Source organism: Pogona vitticeps, chromosome 4 (genome assembly GCF_051106095.1).
Source record: "Pogona vitticeps strain Pit_001003342236 chromosome 4, PviZW2.1, whole genome shotgun sequence".
Taxonomy (NCBI): Eukaryota; Metazoa; Chordata; class Lepidosauria; order Squamata; family Agamidae; genus Pogona; species Pogona vitticeps.
Genome location: NC_135786.1, coordinates 51917656 through 51940307, shown reverse-complemented (window position 1 = coordinate 51940307; position 22652 = coordinate 51917656). Strand labels below are relative to the sequence as shown.

Below are 22652 nucleotides of genomic sequence, written 5' to 3'. Positions count from 1 at the left end.
ACAGTTATGAAAGACTAACACTGGGTGGCAGCAAGCTCTGTTTCACTGCAGTGGATTCAATGCCTCCACAGAACAAATGAATACTGTACTAACCTGTATACCTGCTTTAACCATACTGGATACAATCTGTGGTTCAAACATTTAAAAGTCTGGCCTGTGTACATTTTGTGTGTCCGTGCCTATGCCAGCCGAGTAATGTGTTGCCAGTACCTATCAGAATTCAGAAGCAATCCAAGGAAGAAACCAAAGAGAATCCCAGGGTGTTCACTCCTCTTGCTGCTTTAGAGTTATCTGGTGAGCATTATTACATTGTGACTCCTTCATAACTGAGGTTCTCCTGTCATTATATATCCTTCATGTTCCATTAAAGCTGAGGAAGTAACAGCAATTCATTCTTCGTGTTAACTGAATACAAATGTCTGACCATTGGATTTGGTACACATAGCTCAAATCAACACGGCATTGTTGTTAATTACTATTTAGGAAACTGATTCACTTCTCTGGATTAGTGTCAGCTCCCACTACCTAGTTACAAGTCAACCTATACTTACTGCTCCACAGTGAGCATGTGAATTTATTATTTATTTTATCTGTTACTTCTTCTATCACTGGAAGAATCACAGGTTTAAACTATCTTACAAAGGCTTAGGGCAAGCAATTAAGCTATTTGCATTGACCATTGCAAAATAAAAGTGGGGGGCAAGGGGGCCAGAATCTTCCACTAGTTTCAACACTGTGTAACAAGAGAGAACATCACAAAGAATTTCTAATCATCACAAAAGGTAACTCTTTTGTAATATCTGTTACAGTGAGGTCTTGACTTGAGAACTTAATCCGTATTGGAAGGCGGTTCTCAAGTCAAAAAGTCTGTAAGTCAAGTCTCCATTGACCTACAGTGCATTGAAAACCCATTAATCCCGTAACAGGCCGTTTTTATTCCATTTTGGTTTTTTTCTGGTCTGTAAGTCAAATCTCAGTCTGCAAGTCAAACCTAAATTTTGCGGCCAGAGAAGTCTGTAACTCAAAAAGTCTGTAAGTCAAGCCGTCTGTAAGTCAAGGGTCCACTGTAATCATCTTCAACTATATGGCACAGTATTTAAAGGTCATCGTTGATGAGGAAAAATTAATTATATTGCTCAAAGTGACTGATTAAAAGTAGAAGTGTAATAACCATTTAGGCTTGGATAACTCATACTTGAACATCAAGAGCAGAAAATCACTCATTTTATGTTGGTGGCTTATTCACTTTCTCATACCATACCCAACAATGTGATGCCATATATTATAGAGAAAGGCTATTGAAAACTATCCCTTCTCCTTGAAAAATCGAAATTTGCACCAAAGACAATGAATTTTTTCCAATAGATTTGCAAAATATTTACTCCATCAGCAAAAAGAAATCATTAGGCCCTTCCATTCACCCAATCCATATAAAAACATAGTGAAGTGTATTCCACTAGCCACATGATAACTACAGTATTTTCTCCTACAACTTCAATTCTTAAACTGCTACAAGATCACAGAGGAAGTAACAGAGCAAAATACTAAATATTTGATATGTTTGTTGTAATTGCTTGTGATGCTGAAGCTACACGAAGCAGCTCCATGTACAAGTTTTCATGTAATCTACCATGTCAAAGTTTTAATCAGACCATACTGACTGACGTACATCTCCATAATCTAGAACATTTTTCCAAGAATATCTGGGACCTTTTGTCAAACATATGCTCCACCACTGAGCTATGGTCCTCCCTGTTAAATATAAAAATATATACTTCTCAACCAAAAACCAAATAAAGAAATCAAAACAAAATAAGGTCCACCATATAAGATTTAAGAAAAACTATTTCAGACTTCATATACCAGTACTCAAATTTCAGTGGTTTCTAGAAGCTCTATGATACCTTATTATTTGGTTGGGCTACTAATGGCATGGAATACAGTATATTTTTTATTGATGGAAATACTGAATTTATTATTTCAAGTACTACCACCCAGCTGAAATCTTCAGAATGAATAATATCATGATAATAAGCTTGAAAAGCTTATAAATTGCTAATCAAGAAACAAATAGCGGAGGTAAAGGGAAGCACTAGAGGCCTACTTTTATAACTAAACCTCCATGACATTCATCAGACAGCTGTGTATTTACAACCTGTGCACTGTCAGCAAGCTGCAAATCTACCAGACTTGAGGAGGAGGGCAAGGAAATCACAACCTATCATCAGAAGAACTCTTAATCTCCAATCCTGTAAAGGCTTATTTAATATGCAGTGAGTTTTTCTGTTGGCGTCACTGAGACAACACTAAACAACTTCTCACAACAGGCTTTATTTATCTGTAAGGCAATTATGTTATTCTGCTACAGGCTCCCTTTAGATCAGTGGTCCCCAACCTTTTCCCAAGCACGGACTGGTTGGGTGTGTGTGGCAAGCTTGCGGGGGGCCTGGCACACCCGCAAGAGTGTGTGGCACACCCACATGGGGCAGAGCGCGCTTGTGCACATGCTCACAGGGGGAGGAGATCTGTGTCCGTAGCCCCGTCCTGCCTAGGCCACGGACTGCTGCCGGGTTGCGGACCAGGGGTTGGGAACCCCTACTTTAGATGACAGGTTAGCAGCCTTTAGATTAGTTTGCTTATATAGCATCAAGTCACTTCTGAATTATGGCAAATCTTACAGGGTTTTTGAGGTATATGAGATGCTCAAGGAGTGGTTTACCTTTGCTATCATCCAGTGAGTTTCCATGGATGAGGAGAAATAGAACCCAGGTCTTCTGAGTCCTAGTCTGACATTCTGTCCACTATACCACAGTGACATTCACATTATTTGTTAGTTCAGTTTAGCAGCAAAATAAATTAGATAATATGCCATGTGTGGATTTGCTGTTATAGAGTAAATTTTTAGTTAAAGCAACTCTGGCACTATCAGTTAAAAAAAGGGCATGCTTTTCAATAAAATTATGCAAATACCTGCATTTAGTCTTGAAGACAGGGACTTGGAATAATCCCTTTCTAGCAAAGTCACTACTAAAAGACTAGCTTCTTAAAAACATTCTACTAGGCTACTAGGAAAGCAGCAGCAGTTGTAATGTACAGTTCCATGGTTCTTTATGGATAGAGGTATTATGAGAGATATATACAGCAAGAGACAGGAAAATGAGCTAGGAAACTGGATTAATCTGCATGTAGGACCATCTTTATGGCTAGGCTCTCTCTTGTTTCACTTCCAAACTATTGCAAAGGGCTCATGTTACTCTGCCAGGCTGAATCTTCTTCTTCATTTTGGCTCTGATCAGGCTCCCTCAACAGGCACTATTGAATTAATTCAATGTAGGCCAGCATTGTCCTCTCACTAGCTGTCCCTGGGAAGAATAACCAGCAAAGCAGTTATATTTTACATCTGCCTCACACTTCACACTGATGTATAAAAATATATAAGCACCCCTTGAAAAGAAACAGACAGACAGACAGACAGACAAACAAACAAATAAATAAATAAATAAATAAAATATTTAAGCAAAATTAAATAAAATGTTTTAAAAATTGGCATATTTTCAAAAATAAAGGAAGAATAAAAAATATGCTCCCCGGCCATCAAGCTCTACCTGTACTATTAGTTTTGGTCATTTTTGTTCCTCCCTTGCAATGTTTTCACAATTTTCAGATTCTTCCATTTCCACTAATAGGACATCAAAGAGCTGCACTGAAATGGAAAGGAATGATTAGTGAACATGTTCCCCATGTTAAAGACCAGGGAGCATCATTACTTTTACCCTCCTTGCTATCAAGAAAATCACATTTTCAGACACTTGGGAAGGCATCAAAAACTACATAGCAGGAAAAACAGGGGCTGGGGATGAAGAGGCACGGATAAGCTTCTCAAGTTAACTTGATGGAGCCATTCAAATGAGTCACACTGAGACATACAGGGTACAATGGGAAGATGGCAGTTATACAACACAATGAATTGAACAGCAGGTACGAAAGCCACAATGCAGTACTTGGGTTGGGCTTTCCTCTTACACAGGCAGGTCAGTGCTGTTATGCCGTGTTTTCCTAGAAGTCCCATCATCTCTAGGCAGTGCCCTCTGCAAGCTGGACATGGCTGCTGTCTTTTTAAGGTCAATAACTGCGTAGGAATCCGTCCTGCGGGGCGGGCGGGCAGCAGAACGTGAGGTATGGGGGACTGGTGTGCTTTGGCGCCTTTGATGGGGGTTGTCCTCCAATTCCACCTGGATATAGTTGAGTTGCCTTGGCTGATCCAAACACGGCCGGCGGAAATCAAAATTGAAGACGCTGGGTGTGCAACTGCGACGTCGTTGCAAGCAACCCCCCCTACGCAGGCCCCCATGCAGCGCAGCACTCTCTGAGTTCATGTAGTTTCGCAAAGGATCATCTTCCTTGGGCTCAGGATAACCATTGGGGGAAGGCGTCATTGCATCCCCTGAGTCCTCCTCATCCTGGTCCTGCCTCGGGGGCTGGCATTCCCAGACAGGTGGGAGCGACGGCAAGTTCTCATAGTGCAGTAAGGTGGTCCGCCGATGAGAGCAGCTGTGAGGGTTCAGATCTTCTCGGGTCATTTTCAAGTGCCCATTGCCCCGACGGAGGAAGGAACCTCGAGAGGGCAGCAGCCCATTGATGTTCTCATAGACACACTTGGGGGTGATACATTCATCTTTGCACTCATTGTTGTTGTTGTTAGGGGGGCAGATGTGCCCTGGGCAATCCCAATGGGGCCGGCAGAACCCATCACATTTCATCCTATGACTGTAACCGGGGGCAGGGCCCAACACAAACTTCACCTCTCCTGGCTGTAGGTAAATCTGGGGGTTTCTGTCTTCCAGAGAGCAGATGTGGTTGGGATGAGAAATAGGCGGATGGACTTCAGGCAAGGAGTGCATACAATGATGTCCCCTCATCTCTTCCTCAGTCCTAGCAGTGTTCACATATGTGTGGGACTGCAAAGAGAAAAGATGGTTAAAAAAGTGATGAGGGGAACAAAAGTTAGCAAGAAACATATTCCCAGGGGCAGGATGAGGGGGCCCAAGAAAACAGTGACAAGTGCTGATATAACTGGAGAAATGTTGGTGGGTCTTTTGGGGGGGTGCAAGGAGAAGTGGGACATGCAACTTAAGTAGATCAGGCAAGCATAAAGTGACACGAGAGATCTCTGAGGAAACCTACCTCATGCTGAGCTTTAAATAAGACTACCTTCCTAGACAAGGGGACAATTTATAGGAAAAATACAGTGGAATTCCTAGACACACTAAGGATTACAGTAAGTCCCACTAAACACAGTAGAATCGCAGAACACATTTCTAATTAAGCATGCACAGGTGTCTTTGTTTGTTTTTTAAATGAATCACACACAGAGTTTGTGAGCGCTGTTGGACTGATGTCACATTTGCTGGGGAAGTTCACATGGTAATGGCAACCAGTAGTCCATTTCCAGCAGCTAAGGCTGGTATTCCAACAGCTGCCCCAGCTGGAGAGAGCAGACCTTTCCTCGGACATCCATTTACTAGTGGCATTCCAGGAGGAGTACTATAAAAAGTTGTACAGAGAACTATTTTTAAAATGGTACCAAATTTCTTTTAGTGCAAAATGCAGCTGCTGTGGCAGGGGTGAGGGTGTTAGATGACCAGTTTTTTTCTGGCACCTGTCTTATACTTGCTATATTAGTTGCTGATATATTTGCGACTCACTTTGAAGTGTTGCTCTTTCATTTTAAAATCACAAACATTTTGGAATCTAGTGACCTTACAGACCACCTTTGCCTGTATTAGTCTGCCTGAAGTCTGTATCTGAAGTCCTACTTACAAACCCACTTAAAGGCCAGCACATACAGTTGCAGAAGAACTAGAATGAAAAATACCACCACCAGAGAAATATGAAACCCTTGCATGCAGAAATAAAACAGACTGATTTCAGATGCAACATTTTCCTCCTGATAGCAGCTTTTTCCATAATTAGGACTGAATGTTAGCATACCGTACACATCCTTTGCTCCCAAAAGCAGAGTCACAGTGATGCAGAACAGTATAAGTAGAAAAAGTGTCCATTTTTCTTAAAGTAGTATGAATTGGTACACTGGTCTACATTTTCTATATATTATATGAAGAACGTACTTGCTCATCAGGAACAATAAGGGCATGTGTAGAGTCCTCACCAAGTGAGGAATGCCTTAAACTGCTCACAGCAGCGTGTCGGGCTGCAGGGCAAGATGGAGCCTCTGGTGGGAAGCTGTGAAACCCATTGGGAAATCCTGGAACCGTATAGCCTAAAGCTGTAGAGAGATGAAAGCAACATTAGAAGATGGAAACAATTAGTGGAGTTGCCAGAATAGTAAATCAAAAGTTGGAAAAGCTAGTTTTAAAAAATATTTTATTTCTTTTCTGATTGCTGACTCCTAACAGAGCACAGCAGAGGAATAAAATTAAGACAGACCTCAGGGAGCACGCAAACAGGAAGAGCTAAGAAGAGTTTGACAAGAGAGAGATAGTAAGCAAAGAGTCTACTAGAGGAAGAGACAAAAGAAAAGGAGAGACCAAGGAGACAAAGATGGAGAGGTGAGTGATTTTGATTAACATCAGGAAGTGACCATGAAAAACCAATTCCTCATTTAGAAGCACTGTGTGCTCAGTTTCAAAGGAAGGGGCGTGTCTTGATAACTGCAGAAAGCCATTAGTAGCAGCTATTAGGAGGGCCTTCCTGTTTACTGACTCTTAACAGAGTACAGTAGAGAAATAAAATTGAGACAGACCCAACCAGAGCAAATGAACAGGGAGAACTTACAGAAGTTTGACAGGAAGGCCTATAACAAAATTTTGTGTTTCTGGATATAGCTATATATTAATGGACTTTCCAAGCATCCTTCATGGCACACAAGACAAAGGAAAGGGCACTCATAGACACATAGAAGAAAATAAAAAGGTAAAGGGATTATGACAGGAAGAGACATTTCAGTGCTAGTGACCTGCAAAATGTGTGCCACGTTTGATTACATGCCTGAGAGCAACACAGCATACACATGCAGCTAGGAGAATCTGGCAGTTCCAATATAAAATAATATTTTTTCTGAGTTTTGCACATGATAGACATACACCTGCAAAGAAAACATGAATCCTCTGCCAGTAAATTAATGGAGCTAGATTACTGTATTTGCCGGCGTACAAGGCGACTGGCCGTATAAGACGACCCCCCAACATTTCCACTCAAAATATAGAGTGGACGGCTCTGCTGCGGTGCTGGCAGCGGCTGCCCGGGGCTCTGCCCGGGCCCGCCCTGGAAGTTCATGACCAGCGGGGAGGAGGGCGAGGAAGAGAGGAAGTGGATGGGTGGGCGGCGGCAGGAGGAGGAGGAAGAGGGGAAGCGGGCAGGTGAGCGAGTGCACAGCTGGCTCAACAGCGAGAGGGCGAGGAACAGGGGAAGCAGCTGGGTGGGTGGTGGGAGGAGGAGGAGGAGGAGGAAGAGGGGAAGCAGACGGGTGGTGGGCGAGCGAGCGTGTAGCTGGCTCAGCGGCGCAAGGCGGTGGGATCTGGCTGCTCAGGCATGGCCGGCTCTGCTTCCCTCCCTCCATCCAGACCAACTGCCTGCCTGCCTGCCTGCCTGCCTGCCTGCCTTCCTCCCCGGCCAGCGCGGCCCCACGTCACTCACTCAATGGCAGCGGCGGTGGCTCCTTCCTGGCCCAACTGAAGTGCACCCGGCGTACAAGATGACCCCCCCCCCACTTGGAGGCATGTTTTTGGGGCCAAAAAAGTCATCTTGTATGCCGGCAAATACGGTACTGCCCATAGCTAAATGCTGGAGTCCCTAAGAAAAAACTAAACACAAAACAAGAAATTTTATAATCAAGAGAGACATTCAGAGCCTACTGATTCTCACAGACGTGCTAGGTTTCTGCAGTTCCTTTGACAGGTTCCAGCTGAATTACATTGGAGAAAACATATCTAAGAACTGTTTTAAACAGGTAACTGGCGGGGTGGGGTGGGGGATACTCAGTCAGCTGATGTAAACCTTTACAGTAAACTTACCACATGGGACACAAACAGTATGTACTAAATCCCCACTGAATTTTTTTAAAAGCCAAAGCAAAATTAAACCTTTAGTACCACCCTACTAGAAGGCAGGGGAAGTGGTGGTGCCGCAGAAGCCTCTGTGCTGCAAAATTGGAAGACCAGCAGCCATAAAATCGAATCAATGTGACGGAGTGAGCTCCTGTCAATTGTTCTAGCTCCTGCCAACCTAGCAGTTCAAAAGCATGTAAATGTGAGTAGATAAATCGGTACCACCACGGTGGGAAGGTAACGGCATTCCATGTCCAGTCGTGTTGGCCACATGACCACAGATACTGTCTACAAACACTGGCTCTATGGCTTGGAGACGGGGATGAGCACCGTGCCCTAGAGTCAGACACAACTGGACTAAATGTCAAGGGGAACCATAACCTTTACTTTTACTAGAAGGCATCAAACAGCCCATGTGGCCCCACAAAAATAGTGCTAATCCTTTTGGAACAAACCATGGTTGAGATTAAAACTGCTCTAAAATGCTCTAAAATTGACAGATGAGCAGCACATGATTGTGTTTTCACTTCCCTCTTTCTACCAAGACTTGGGAGAACCTTACTGTTTGGTGTCTGAGGCAGTTCCAGTTCAGCAGCATGACTGTTCCGTGTGATGATCACAGGCTCCTCCACCACATTAATGCTGTTGCACTGCATCAGGTCCTGTAGCAAGTTAAATATCTCTTCTGCTCTTGAGCATTTGAATGCAAAAATTCCTATGCAAACACCAAAATAATATTGGGGGAAAGAGAAGGAAAAGTTCATTTCTTATGAACTGAGTCTAGTTCTTTAAAAACGAACAAGGAATATACATGTAATGAAAAGAATATACTTATGGAATGCAAATACAATTAACTTTAAAAGCTCATTATCATAGATATCAGCTCCTAATAGGTTTCACAGAGTTCTGACTAATGCTGTATTTAATAAAAAACTGAAAAAATAATATGAACTGAAAGAAGAGAGTGAACGCTTTAACATATAGCTTAACATGCAAATCAAGACCTAAATGGCTGAGGCTGAAAAGGCAACTATTCTTAAAAGGGTTATTAGGGGATATAATTATTACCAATTCACCTGATCTATATCCCGCCCATCAGGCCTTCAAGGTAGCTTAGAGCAGAAAATTAATATACAAATACCCAAGATGGTCAGCACCAGTAAGACTAGCAGCAAAAATAAAACAATGAAACAAAGGAAGCCACAGGCTTGAGTTTACAAGAGCTGAGGAGGGCAGTTGAAGACAGGCCATTTTGGAGATTGCCCACTCATAGGGTCCCCTTAAATCAGAAGTGACTTGACAGCACACAACAACAACAACAACTAAAAGCCAGATGCATTTCTACTGTGCACTAACTTAAAGTGTGAAAGCAAGGGACCTGACTGGAAGGAGCTCCTGCTCCTTGGTGGAAGTAATCTGATTCCTGAGTACTAAAATTGCCACTTGAAGCAGGGCTTCCTGAAAGGATATAAATACACTACTAGCCGTGTGTGAGAAGACCACTTCATATGAGAGATGGTGTTTCCTGAGGTTCCCTTTATACCCTGGCTATTGAGAATTGGGGGGGGGGGGAGTTCTAGCATTTCTACCAATGAATCAGACACGGAGAAGGAGGGCTTTGATTTGAATTGGGGTTTTTGCGCTATTCTGACCAAAAAGAAAGGCACTTTATAAAATATTTGAACATATTTAAAAACACCTCATACTGTAAGTACAAATGCACATGGTACAAACTATCTTGTCACAATTAAAGCATACGTACACATGGTATATTTTACTGTTACTGCCATGCTACTGGGTCTTTTTCTTCCCAAATTAAGAAATAAATAATTCAAACATTATCTTCTCTGCATGTCCATCCCTCTTTTTATTCATTTATCCTTCCCCTACTTAAGTGAAACATAGAAAACCGAGAAGGGTAAAAGAAAAAAATAAGAGAAGAGGAAAGGAAAGGAATAAAATAAAGGTCTTGATTCCCATGGTTGACGTTGCTAGTATTACTTGGTATACCATGGTGTATCTTTTTATAAAACATACACAATAATTTAATGACACCATCAGAAATAAGGGCAGTATGCTGATCTTGAGTAAAATTAGTCAGCAACAGTATTGATAAGGCACAAAGAACACAACGGGTCATTCCCCATCTCATTTGTCAGCAATAAATTAGGAGCCTGACCTTCTTTGCAAATCACAGCAATATTTTTATTGATTAACATGAACTGAAACTGGTAGAGGAAGAGGGACAGCACCTTGCTTTTTATACTAAATGTAACACCTGCCCTGCCATGTAATAAAACATTTCTATCAATAGCCTGGCTATGCTGAATTAACCAATTGGACATCAGCACGCACAAACACGCACAAAAATCCCCATAGCAACAAGGATGAGAACATGGCAACGACAGCTGCTGTTCTGAAGAAAACTGTTCTCACTGTTGTTGTTTTAAGAAAGCAACATAAAATACCCAACACCCAATTTTTCCTATATCTTCTCCAGCACAAAGAGGCTGATCCCTCAAATAAAATGAGTATTAAAAACAAAGCCACAAGGGAAATAAAGTAAAAAGGGGAAATGCAGATGAGTTTTAAAAAATAGTAACAGACACTTACATTTAAGTAGAGGAACCCTACAAAACTTCTGAACAAGAAACTGCCTATCTAACCATACCATTTTGAATTACAGACTTGCATTTGTCTGTGGTTAACTTTTACATCCAGAGAGTATAGATCAGAGGTTCCCAACCTTCGGTAACCCAGGTGCTCTGGAACTACAACTCCCAGAAACCTTCACCACCAGCTGTTCTGGCCAGGGTTTCTGGGAGCTGCAATCCAAGAGCACTTGGGTTACCCAAGGTTGGGAACCACTGGTATAGATACAAACTATTGATGCAGATTAGTGTTAATTGTGAGAAGAAAACATATTTCAAATTGAAAAGTAAGCAGACTTCATGAGCCCCACTTTCCTTCAGTTCCCTCTCACACACTGTGGTATCACATTACAAATACATTTATGAAAATCATAGTTACTGTAAATGATACTTCTGTGCATAGAGATCAAATGCAAATTTAGCAGACTTGCAGATCACAGTTACCTGGCTTACAGTGATACACATGTAAACCAGAACCTGTATGTATAATGAATACTTTAGAACCCTCTTTGTGGTTCTCGGGATCTATGAATAGTTATTTCAAAGAATGTAGGGATGGGGTAACGTTTTGAGATAACAAACACTCTCCCTTGCTTGCTGAAGGTGGAGGGCTACTCAGTCAGGCACCAAAGATCTAGAAAAAACATACAATGTTGTGTAATATGGAACACCTGAAAGATGTAAGTTACCTCAAATTTTACCAGGAGAGGGATTCCAATGTCCCAAACTTCAACACAGTCACAAATATTCAAAGGCTATCAATAGCTATCATGTCATGCCAATATATTACACCTCCAGTATCAGTATTGCCTCTGATGTATATTGGCATAATGACATATATATATACTACAGTTTTCAGTTAAATAAGTCTATCCTACATGGTGCGAACTGTTTCTGCACAAGATCCAGATCTACCACATGCCCCAGGGAGAGGAATCGCCTTTTCTTCTAATTTCATGGCATTCTCTAGCACAGATATTTGGGAGCCAAAGCCTCTGGTGAAAAAGTAACATACCCTGTCCAGTCAGGCAGCGACGCCCACTCTCAAAGGAGAAGAGGTTAGAGTCATAACCATAACGACGCAAGCAAAGGTACGGCCACCGAACAGCATCACGTTTGTGCGTGTGCAAAACAAGCTCCCTCTGTGTCAACTCCATAATTCCTGAGCCCAGCTCATTGCCCTCATCATCAACATTTGTTACCTGTAAGGGTAGCAAAAACCATTGTCAGAACCTGCAGGTATTAAGCCAAATGGCACATTAGGAGGCAGGGTAGGTACCATATAAAATTATATTCTGGTGAAGTGAGTTTAAGCAGGTGCACAGGTTGAGCAACCTCTTCTTAAGGACAACCATATCTACTCTTGTAAAATGGAGCAATTCTTTAAAGAATTTCTTCACCACCAGGGAAATGTATCAGTCTGATATACCTTGGAACTGCTAGCCCAGTGTCTAGCAAGAGTCCAGCTGCTCCGTTAATGACTCTTATATGGGGAAATGAAGAGTTCCTCTTGTACACCCCAAGAGGCTCACAGCACATCCACCTGCTTCTAATGGCTTTATTTGTAGTTTGAAGCTACAAACATTGCACACTCACCCAACATTCATTGCTCAACATTAGATGAACTTTCTAATAGGCACTATCATGTAATCTTACTATGTTTGAGAAGTGTTAATATGGCCGTCTGTTGGTGCAAGGACAATGAAGAATCTGAAAGCATCTTTCAAGCAACCCCTGCTAGTTTTCCTAAAACTATGGATCAAAAATGAACAACTTGGCTCATAAGAAATTGCATGGTACACAGTTGGGCAGCACCTTTACTAAAATTAACCAAAATGTCCCAAACAGAGGAAGAGTACAAGTTCTCCAGAACTCTTCTTCAAGTAGCATGTTCAGCAAAGCAGCTGGGGTGTACTCGTGTCTTATGGACAGATAAGGTTTTCCTTGGTTTCAGTTGTATCATGTGAGCAGCCGTTCCCTCTCCCACCAGGAAGATGAATCATATAGCCTCTGTGCCACCACTACTTAAACATACACAAAACAATGTTTCCAAACTTAAGGAAAAACAGCAACCTCAAGCTCATGAAAAATACCAAGAGGACTACATCAGTCTCTTCTGTTAAACATGGGGGCTTTGAAGTGGATTAATGCCTTGGTGACACAACGTTTTTTATACATTAACTTATTCTGCTAATGCTACTAGAAAAAATGTTATGCAAGATAAATTCATGCTTGTTACCTTAAACTTGGTTGGATGGTTGTCTGGAACCCTGTCTTTGCATGGGCAGCTACAACAACTCCCCATAATGTCAACACGTTGGACAAATCCTGAAACATAGGGGGAGGGGAACAGAATTTGGAAACTGTAAGAATACATATCATTTCTCAGCAAAACCTTGCAAACGTTTCAAAATTTAAAGTACTCTAGAGACTGTGTGGAAGATTTAGAAAAGCAGGCAAAGCAATCTATAGCCCAAATCAGCTGTGAGGGAATTTGCATGGCAACTGTGATTATTTTTCAAGGCGAGGAATGCTCATATTTTATTAACATTAAGGAGGGCAATTAAAGATGAGCTGTAGCTGGCCAGAATAAAGACCATCTAATTCTTGCTGTGTTTAGGATTTCTCATTGAGAATATTTTCATAAAGCCCTATGGTAGAACTTCACAGGTGAAGCATATAAAGTTGAAACAAAAGTTGGCAGTTTTTAATTCTTACCCGGCCATGGCCGTTAGTTGTTTCTAAGTCAATGGGAAAAATTTCTACTTTCTTCCCTACTGCCCTTGGCTGGGTGTCATGATTAACCAGGACATCAAGCAGTTGTCTATGCCTTCATAGCACCTGTGACACCTTTCACCTGTTGCAAGAACAGAGTCAAGAGAAACAGAATGAATACAACAAGAAGGGAGTATTTGGTACTGGATGGAACCCTTTTAATTTCTAGAGAGAGCAAGAAACATTTATCATCATCACACTTTTCTGTGGAGTTTTATATCAGAAATGTTATCACATATCAGCACATATGCAAATGTATTTTTGAGAAAGAAGGGGCTACACATTTATCTTATAACAAACACATGGATTTGTGCATCATTTTAACATTTCCCAGTATTCTATATTACGGTAATTAAGTTTCTACTCTCTTCACAAAACCTGGGAACAAATCACCGCTAGAGTCACTTTTATGCAGGTACAGGACTATTAAGCTACTCCACGAAGTCAAGAATGTTCTGGTTAGGTAAAGAATTTTAAAATTGCACCATGATGTCATTCAGTCACAAAGATAGAAATAAGGCTCCTTGCTGTGGTGCGGAGAGAGAGTCAGGATTAATTCATACATCATTTAGGAACATATTTCCTGTTACAGATGTACATTCACCCAGAACTTGCCTTGTATAGTTTTTTCAGTCAGTTTTATTGGATTTTTTAACTGGCTGGGCTATCCATGGTGTTTGTGGATAAAAATTAAGAATGTATCAGTTTGTTACGTATTTTTTCAGATATGTTTTCATTTGGATAGCATTCTTGAAATAGACAATTGTAATGGGTTAAAGCTTAATTTCATTGCTTCAGAACTGTAAATAAACATTTGTGTAATCAGCTTTCTATCTTCATTAGTACCAATAAATTAATGCATTAAACAGAACTGTTATCTGATGATAAATTCTTGCAGAGTGCAGGCGGCATACAAGTCGAATAAATAAATCAAATAAATAAGAAAAACTTAAAACGAAAAGTGTATACCTTAAGTTTGTTTTCTTGTTTTGGATTTGAGGTGGATGTGTAATAAAACTGAATATTTCAACTACTGTTTAAACACACACTTAGCTCTGAAAGCTAAGCAGTTATCTGTTGGTTGTTTAGCAATTTTAGGTGCAGCCCTCTAAGCATTCAACTGAGCTCTGCTTAACTAAATGGGAGTGATTTCTAAGTACAGTATGGATATGTATTATTGTACGTTCACATCCTGATTCACAGATTCCTTCACTGATGTGCACAGATGAGAAGGGATTACTCTGTCAGCAAAACCGAGAGAAGAGTAGCTGCTATTAAACAGCTCAAGAGAGATTGAACCACTCTCATATTTTTGTGCATGGGGTCATTACAATCAATAGTCTTGAACCAAAGGGTTACCACTAGTTAGACATATTTGTATCAAGTATGCAGCTTAACTCGAAATGCTTAAAATTGATAGTTTTCACTATGAACTTTTGTTTCACTCTTTTACTGTGTGTTGTTAAATCATTATTAGAACCTTGTAGAACCTTGACTTGAAAAGATAACTGCTTAAATAAATAAATAACTTTGACTCAATGTTGTAAAATGTATTACTAGTTTGCTTACAAACCTATGGTCTTGGAATGCATGGTTTTGGAGAGTAGTGCTTTGAATTTAAGAAGCAATGTCTTTCCAACTGTGTTTTGAGAGAGCTTGAAAGACAGAGGTTCCTCAGAGGCTTATCAGGAATGCTTCACTGGGAAGATTAGTTTATGCAGGCAAACTTTACTGAAAAGCAGCTTACCCACTACTAATGGTATTTCCTTTGTGAAGCTCTTTAATGATATAATGCAGAGCATGCTCCCAGACTATGCGTGGTAACTAATTCAGAGATTCAGAGTGTGTTTTCATCAGTATGCTAATGACATGCAACTCCATCCTTTTCATCTTCAGCCGATGAAGCTGTGCAGACCCTGGAATGCTGCCTGGCTGCGGCTATGGACTGGACAAGAGCTAACAAGCTGAAATTGAATCCTGACAAGATGGAGTTCATGTGATTGGAGGACTAGGATGCCTTTCGCCTGGTCCAGATGAAGTCACACTTGCCCTGAACAATCTGGTTTGTAATCTAGGTGTGTTCCTGGACCCAGCCCTGTAAAGAGAGAATCAGATCTCGGCCATGACCAAGTCTGCCTTCTTTCAACTGAGGCAGACTGTACACCTCTGCCCCTATCTTGGTGGAAAGACCTTGATGACATTGGTTCATGCACTGGTAGTCTGAAAGATAGACTATTGCAATGCTTTCTGCATGGAGCTGCCCTTGAATGTTGTTAAGAAGCTACAGTAAATGAAAAACGCAGCAGCCAGGCTGGTATCAAAAACATCATAATACAATCATATTTCATCAGTTCTAGTGCATTTCCACTGGCTGCCATTGTGCTTCTGGGCCAAGTTCAAGGAGCTATTGTTAACATTCAGAACCCTACATGTTTTGGGACCTTGTTACTTGTCAGAGCACCTCTCCCTCAGACTGATGTCCCATCCTACCCATATTTCCCACGCAATGATGCTACAGGTTGCCACTCCAAGGGAGGACCAGAAATCCACTACTAGGAACCAGGCCTTCTCAGCAGTGGCTGTCATGCTATGGAATGCTCTTCCTGTGCAAGTACATCAGGCCCCAACCCTTCTCGCCTTCAGGAAAAAAACAAAGAAGACATGACTTTTTACTCAGGCTCTTCATACTCCTGGCACTGTTTAATTTAATTAAATGTTTAGATTAGCCTCTAATTTTTGATGACCCACATTTTTGTGGTTGATTGTTAATCTGTTGCCACCACATATCCTATTATAGATTTAATTTAAGTTAGGACTTTGTCTGCTCTTTTGTTTAATGTCTTGATTGTTATTTATTATTTAATTTTAGTTTGCGTTGTGAATGCTGTTATTGTAAGCCACCCAGATTAGTGGCTTGGCTACTAGATGGGCAGGGTAAAAATTGAATCAAATAAATAAATAAATAAATACAAACAAACAAACAAACAAACCAACCCTGAGTCCTAACAGCTCTCTGCAATGCCTCTCATGAAATGAGGCCTAAATTCAATACAGCACTGGTACTGTAGCACCAGTGCAAGAGACACCCGTTCCTCATCCATCCTCCCCTGATGCCTTCAAAATTGCCTGAAAACTGGCTCAGAGGAACTACCAGCCTTCTCGTCAAGTTTTTTCTCTTTTTTAAAAGGGAGCTAGAATATGAAAAACATATCACCCCCATAGCATATATCCTGTATCTTGCAGTTCTACCAGTTGAAGCCTAACACTGGATCTTGCCCACTGTCTGTGCCCTGTGACATTCCTCAGAAATCTCTGCAGAAATTCCTTGCCAGAGGGCTTTATCTGAAAGCCACAAATAGAAATATATACCAGTTATGACTGATAATTGAGAAATACACACATAGATAGACTAGTGTTGGGTTTCGGTGGAATGAAACAAACGAGCAATGGAATTGCAACAGAGTAAATGAGTAAAAATGGGAAAAGACATGCCAATTTAGCTATCTTCAAAAGGTAACAACACATCTGAGGTCTAAACAGGTTCCATTAAGACCATTTAGATGAGTTACAATCATAGTTTAAATATCTCTGCATTTTGGAAATTGTTCTACTCCCTTGCTGTGATTGAAAACTTTAAAAGAAAGTAATTCAGAAATTTAAAATAGAAAGCAAACAAACAAATCTGAGGTTTCCTGGTTTCCCAGCAAGAAGGGTATGGCCTTTCAGTCCCTCTGGAACCTCACCTGTCTTCCATGTTTTTGTTGGCTGTTTTTCCGGTTGCCTCCAGCTTGGATGTAAATTATACTTCCTTTGCGCAGACCTGAAGTACCAAACATTCTGCAATCAATTAATACATAACATACATCACTACTGTATTTTAGAGGTCCCTCAAGTTATGCTCTGCATGTGACTCCAAATACTCTTCTATTGCCAGTGTGTAAAAAAGCCTACCAGGTGTAGTTCAATGTTAATCTGGCATACAAAAGGTAGAGATAGGGTTGAGACATACATATATAAGCAAAATACAGTACAGTATTAGCAAATATTCTGATTAGATGTATTCTATCATTTCTGAAAACATCAAGTACATCCTGACATGACATCATATCAGGGTTTTAGAAAAGTAAGTTTTGAAGGTATTTTTACACCTTGCATTGAGGATAAGAAAGATGTCCACCATATTTGAGAGCCGAGGAGAGAACTTAGCAATACTAGGCCAACAGGCCTTCTTAAGTCAAGCCTTTGCAAGCTGAAGATTGTCTTACAGAACAGGGATGATGTTCTGTGGATAGTATTGCTAAACATTATTAGTTCCCTGTTTATTTTAAGATGCAGTCGAGAATAACCTTCAAACACTTTGGTCTGACACAGTACCACCATTTGCTTCCTGCAAAGCACTGCTTCCTTCAGAAATCTCCTCTCCTCTTATAGCCATCGACCATGCTTCTATGCTACAGCCCCCTCATAAAATTCAAGCTCCCTGTACTGTGGTTTGTAAAGAATATAGTATACATCCAGGGGTAGAATCTAACTAATATTGCTAAAGGAAGGAACAATCCACTTTAAAGAGGCACATGTATAGGTTACCAATTCTCAGACCAAGGTTTACAGGAAGCCAGCACTGCATCTGAACCCCCGTGAATGATGTCAGTTCTAAGCTTTGAACTTATAACTTCTTCCCTCTTTTTTGTCCCTTTGTTACCTATATTAGCAAATTTTGTTATATAAAATCTGCCCTAAACAACTGATTCTATCTAAACTATGCTTATGCTGTGGCATTCCATACAAATTCACAACTGAAATTATCACAATAAGTTTTTTTCATAGTAGCTACATTTTAATGACTTTAGCACTCAATGTTTCCATTCTGAAATTTCTCTTCTCAAACCACTGTAGCCAGAAAGGCCTTATTAATAAAAGAGCAGATACAGTATTCCATATGGAGCAAAGGCGAAATTATTTGAAAACTGGGCAGGACTCCTTAATGAAAGATTTTGCCCATTTATTTGGAATGATATAGCTTTAAAATGTGCAACGAATCTCTTCAACTAGGGGTCAAAAGATGTTCCCGTGCCATGAACCAGAAGGACAAAATAGGCTGTGCCTCAGTGACAACAGGTAATAGTGTAATAGGCAATGCAATCAAGTTTGCAGAAAGATTTGAACCACATGTTCCAAGAACAAAAATAACTACTCACTGCTGGAAATTAGGAAGAAATCCTTTTCATCTGCCTACTTATGGAGAAAACTTTGCAAACATTATTTTTGGCATACTCTAAGGCACAACCTGACAACCAGTTCTAAATAGCACAAACACATCCTCTTCAGAAAACGAATGAGACAAAACATTTCTTCAAGGCAATTATCTACAGTATTGGATTCTGAAGTAGTTTCATTTACCATTTATCTCAAATTCATACAACTGTACATGCCTGTGTATTTTCCTTTTCTGTGCCCTGCTAACAGGTATTCCCTCTATCTGCTAAAGTTCCTGGTAGGCAGCCTAGAAACAGATTGAACACATATTAGTGTCCTTTACTGAAGACACCCCATGTGTCATGGACGCCCAAATAGGTGTTCATAACTTTTGAATAGATATCTATTGAACTTTGCTTCTAAGCTGAAATTCCACACACTTAACCTCAAAATAAGTCAAACTGATTTCAGTGTGGCTTCTGCATGATTGCACTGTGAATCACACTTGCTTGGAAATTTGCACTATTGTTAAAATGCTTGAGAGCTGATTTAGCAGAAAAGTAACTAATGAACCTACCTGTATATACTGAGAGTATTTTCCATTAACACTCTTTACAAAATTGAATTTTGAGACCAAGTGTTTGAAAATGGAAAAATAAAAACCCAAGGATCAAGATCCTACTGAATGCTAATGAAGTGCAAAGACCTGCTGTTATGCAGAGCAGGATCATTGCTACTTGCTGTTGTGCAAATGGTGATTGCCAGCTGAGATGACATCAGTTTGCAAAACTTGTTGTGGGAGCAATGAAAATGTCAAACCTCTTGCACTATGATTCACTGTGTTTGTTTCATGTGACAGAGTCCTAGTGAAAAACACAAAGTGAAATACCATTTATTATATGTGAAAGTACCTAAAATACATGTGATACTGCATACAGATGAAAATATATGGGTCTCTTTGTATGCTCAAATATCTCCAAATATTTAAAATGCATATAAGCTCTCAAATATTTTCTAAGAGTAAAAGCATTTTCCACTATGATAACTAATTAAAAAAATCTACCTTTTCGGCCCAGCTCTTCAGAGAGAAATTCACATCACCAGCACACTCTATCTCATTTTCCCTTCTGCTTCAAGGATGCCAAGGCCTTAATGTAGTCTTCCTCAACCTGGTGCCCTTCAGATGTAATGGATTACACATTCCTTCATGCTAATACATCTGGAAGGCACCAGACTGGAGAAGCCTGCTCTAATCAATCAATAATCAAACTTCTGTTGATGATTTATATATGGGCCAGTTAAATTGCATTAACCCACTGAGGCATGCTGTTGTTAACTAAAGGGGAACCAGGTGCATTACAAGACACCTATTGAGCAAAGAATGGCACATCTCATCACACAGCTGACTCGTTGTTAGTTAGCAGCAATTTTCCACAGTGAGTTGCATAATTCTATTTACATATGTGTAAACTACGAACAGGAGTCTGGCCTCTGTCCTTTCTTCCACCCTGACATAAGGCAGTGCATTCATACAAATTAAAGCAGCCCACTCGTGAAATTTCTACATGATTTTAGCAGGACTGTATAATATAAAACCAAAGATTAGAGGGAGTGTGGACCATTTATGTTAGTGTTTTATGTTAGTAAAGAATAATTTGTACTATTTGCATGCACTATCCAATTCTGAGGTCTAAAACAGATGTTAATATATCAGTCCTCTCTGGCACACTTAAACTCTTGTTGCTACACTAGCTATAGGGTTACAAAGGTGGAAACTTTGAAATAACCTAGCTTCTAAGAAACTGATGTTGGCTTTTAGGAATTTACAATATTTTTTCTGATGATCCCTTAGCAACTGCTGTTCTCCTGGAGCAAAACATCCTGCATGTCGTTCAATACAACAACTAATAATAATCTGAACACATATTGACCTCCACAGAAGTACCAGAGATCTGGAACAATGAATAAACTGAGAAAAGCTCTTTAAGATGTAGCAAATTGCTAAGAAGTTCAGAATGAATACAGAGTATCTTAAATACATCACTATCTTGGACAGGTAAAACCTGTTCCTATGAGATAAAGAGTGCTCCCCTCCCATTCACATAAAATCTTGTAACTCTAATTGTGTGAGAGTCTCAGTACTCTGCTTGAAAAGTCATAGCCACCTTCCAAATGTGTTTATTACAGCTTTGGCAACAGAGTGAGGCCCACGGAGGGTTACAGGATGGCAAACAGGACAGCTGCACAAGCAATGGTGATTCATCAGTGCCTGCAAGAAATTACGACATTTGCCAACTAATGTGTATATTATTATAGTGACTGATGAATGAAGCAATGGGGGAAAAACCATAACAGAAAAAAGGAGGGAAATCGCAGCGATTAAGTGATGAGGACGATCAAGGAGAAGCAATTCCTGCCAAATTGCAGGTGAGGATACGGAAAACGAGTACAGTATGTGTCTGGAGCGCGGGGGGAGTGAGAAGGAGAGAGAAATAACCTGAAAACATTAATAAAGCATTGATTAGAGAAATGATAATGACTACTGGATGGGGATGGGGTGTCCCTCTAGGGGAGGAGGCAAGGAAGATCGGGCTGTCACAAAAGGCTGGCCGGGGCTGGGGAGGAAGGAGCGGGAGGGCTGCTGCTTGGGCTCAGGGACGCCCGGAGCGACGGGAGAGCCAGGATGAGGACGAGGCCGGAGGTTCCTGGCCAGCGGCCGGGGGAGAAGGGGGTTGAGCAGGGATCTCGGAGCGATCGGCAAAGCTAGCGGCCAGGTCTTGGGGATACCGCGCAGGCTGGGAGTCGGGGTTCAGTACCTGCGGCGCTGTCCAGGCGAGGCTGGAGCCCGAAGGAACGGGAGGAGCCGCACCGAGCCTCCGCCGTCCCTCCTCCCCCCGAGTCCAGCTCGGGCCGGGGACGCCGGGAGCAGCGAGTACTGTACACGGAGAGAGCCTAGAGCGTCACTCGCCGCCAGGAGGACCCCGTGCCCAAGACGGGCGGTGGGGAGGAGGGCAGCTGGCACGCGCCCGCATAGACTCTCTCTTTTTTTAAAGGGTAGACTGATCATCCCACTGTTCAAAGACGAGACTTCCCACTCACTTCCGACGCCATTTTCCCCTCTCTGCTACCGGCTCTGTGTGAGTCTGTGTCTGTCTGTGTGTGTGTGTGTCGAACAACATCTTGCCTTCAGGAGAACATTGTGCGGGACACCCAATGCATTCCACGGGTTGGGCAGCGGCGTGAAGTAAACGGTAGCAAAGGCAGCAACTCGTGTTGTTTCGAACTCACGGCTTGTAGCATTTCAATTTTTATAGGTTTCGGGGTTTAAGAAATTGCTATGCGCTGCAAATGTAAGACAGTTTGCAAGCACACCAGCAGTGCCGCTTAGGTTAGGGGACTGAAGGTGAGCGTTAATGGCTTCCAAACAGCCCAGTACGCCTCATATTGTAAATTAGAGAGGATGTAAAGACTGCAAGAGAACTTGACAACAGCCTTTTAATGCAGCCTATGGTTATTATTGACATATTGTGTTTAGGACGGGGCGGATGGAAAATACATGGAACTTGCGTTGTAGACCAATATCACGGTTGCTCGGCGTGATACATCTTTTTTTGGGTTGGGAGAAACACATCGATGACAGAAAAGCTGCAAAACTGACAGCCAAAGTTAGTTGATGATCAACCCTCTCCCACGGAGAAGGGGAGCACTTCAAAGTTCCAAAATATCTTCCACAAACCTGCTTTCTTACTTAAGAAGCCTTCCACCTCATTCCCGGGGGAGTGGGTGCTAATAATCACAACAATGTCCTGTTGGAAAAGAACCACGAAGACCAAGGTTGGGCAATGTCTTTATTGGGTCACTTAAAAGGTACAAAGGAGGCTTAAAAGTATTGCCCAACGTCGGACTTTGTTGCTATGAATGGATCCCACCGGTATTTATTTATTTATTTATTTATTTATTTATT

At 41.2% G+C, this 22652-nt stretch overlaps 1 protein-coding gene across 5 annotated transcripts; it reads right to left on the bottom strand.

The window, feature by feature from the left end:
- Window positions 1-2510: 2510 nt before the first annotated feature.
- Window positions 2511-21736, bottom strand: FRS3 (fibroblast growth factor receptor substrate 3). 5 transcript variants are annotated; one of them, XM_020796516.3, is made up of 8 exons: window positions 21505-21627; window positions 17236-17329; window positions 13436-13574; window positions 12957-13045; window positions 11733-11919; window positions 8629-8781; window positions 6129-6286; window positions 2511-4958 (listed from the first exon to the last, which is right to left on the bottom strand). In XM_020796516.3, exons 4-8 carry the CDS (start codon window positions 13020-13022, stop codon window positions 4020-4022), a joined length of 1503 nt encoding a protein of 500 aa, XP_020652175.3. In that variant the 5' UTR covers window positions 13023-13045; window positions 13436-13574; window positions 17236-17329; window positions 21505-21627; the 3' UTR covers window positions 2511-4019. The 5 variants fall into 5 exon arrangements, with proteins under 5 accessions (XP_020652175.3, XP_020652167.3, XP_020652183.3 ...); XM_020796508.3 differs by having other exon boundaries at window positions 17236-17312; window positions 21505-21553; XM_020796524.3 differs by lacking the exon at window positions 21505-21627 and adding an exon at window positions 19752-19825 and having other exon boundaries at window positions 17236-17312.
- Between the last annotated feature and the right edge of the window lie 916 nt (window positions 21737-22652).

Bases quoted from the DNA above. Each gene is read 5' to 3' on its own strand.
- FRS3 (XM_020796532.3), bottom strand. From the start codon at position 13,022: ATGGGGAGTTGTTGTAGCTGCCCATGCAAAGACAGGGTTCCAGACAAC. The intron at 6,287-8,628 runs GTAAGGTTCTCC...ATCTCTCTACAG, and splicing joins ACTGCCTCAGACACCAAACA to CTTTAGGCTATACGGTTCCA. The intron at 4,959-6,128 runs GTACGTTCTTCA...TTCTCTTTGCAG, and splicing joins TTATTGTTCCTGATGAGCAA to TCCCACACATATGTGAACAC.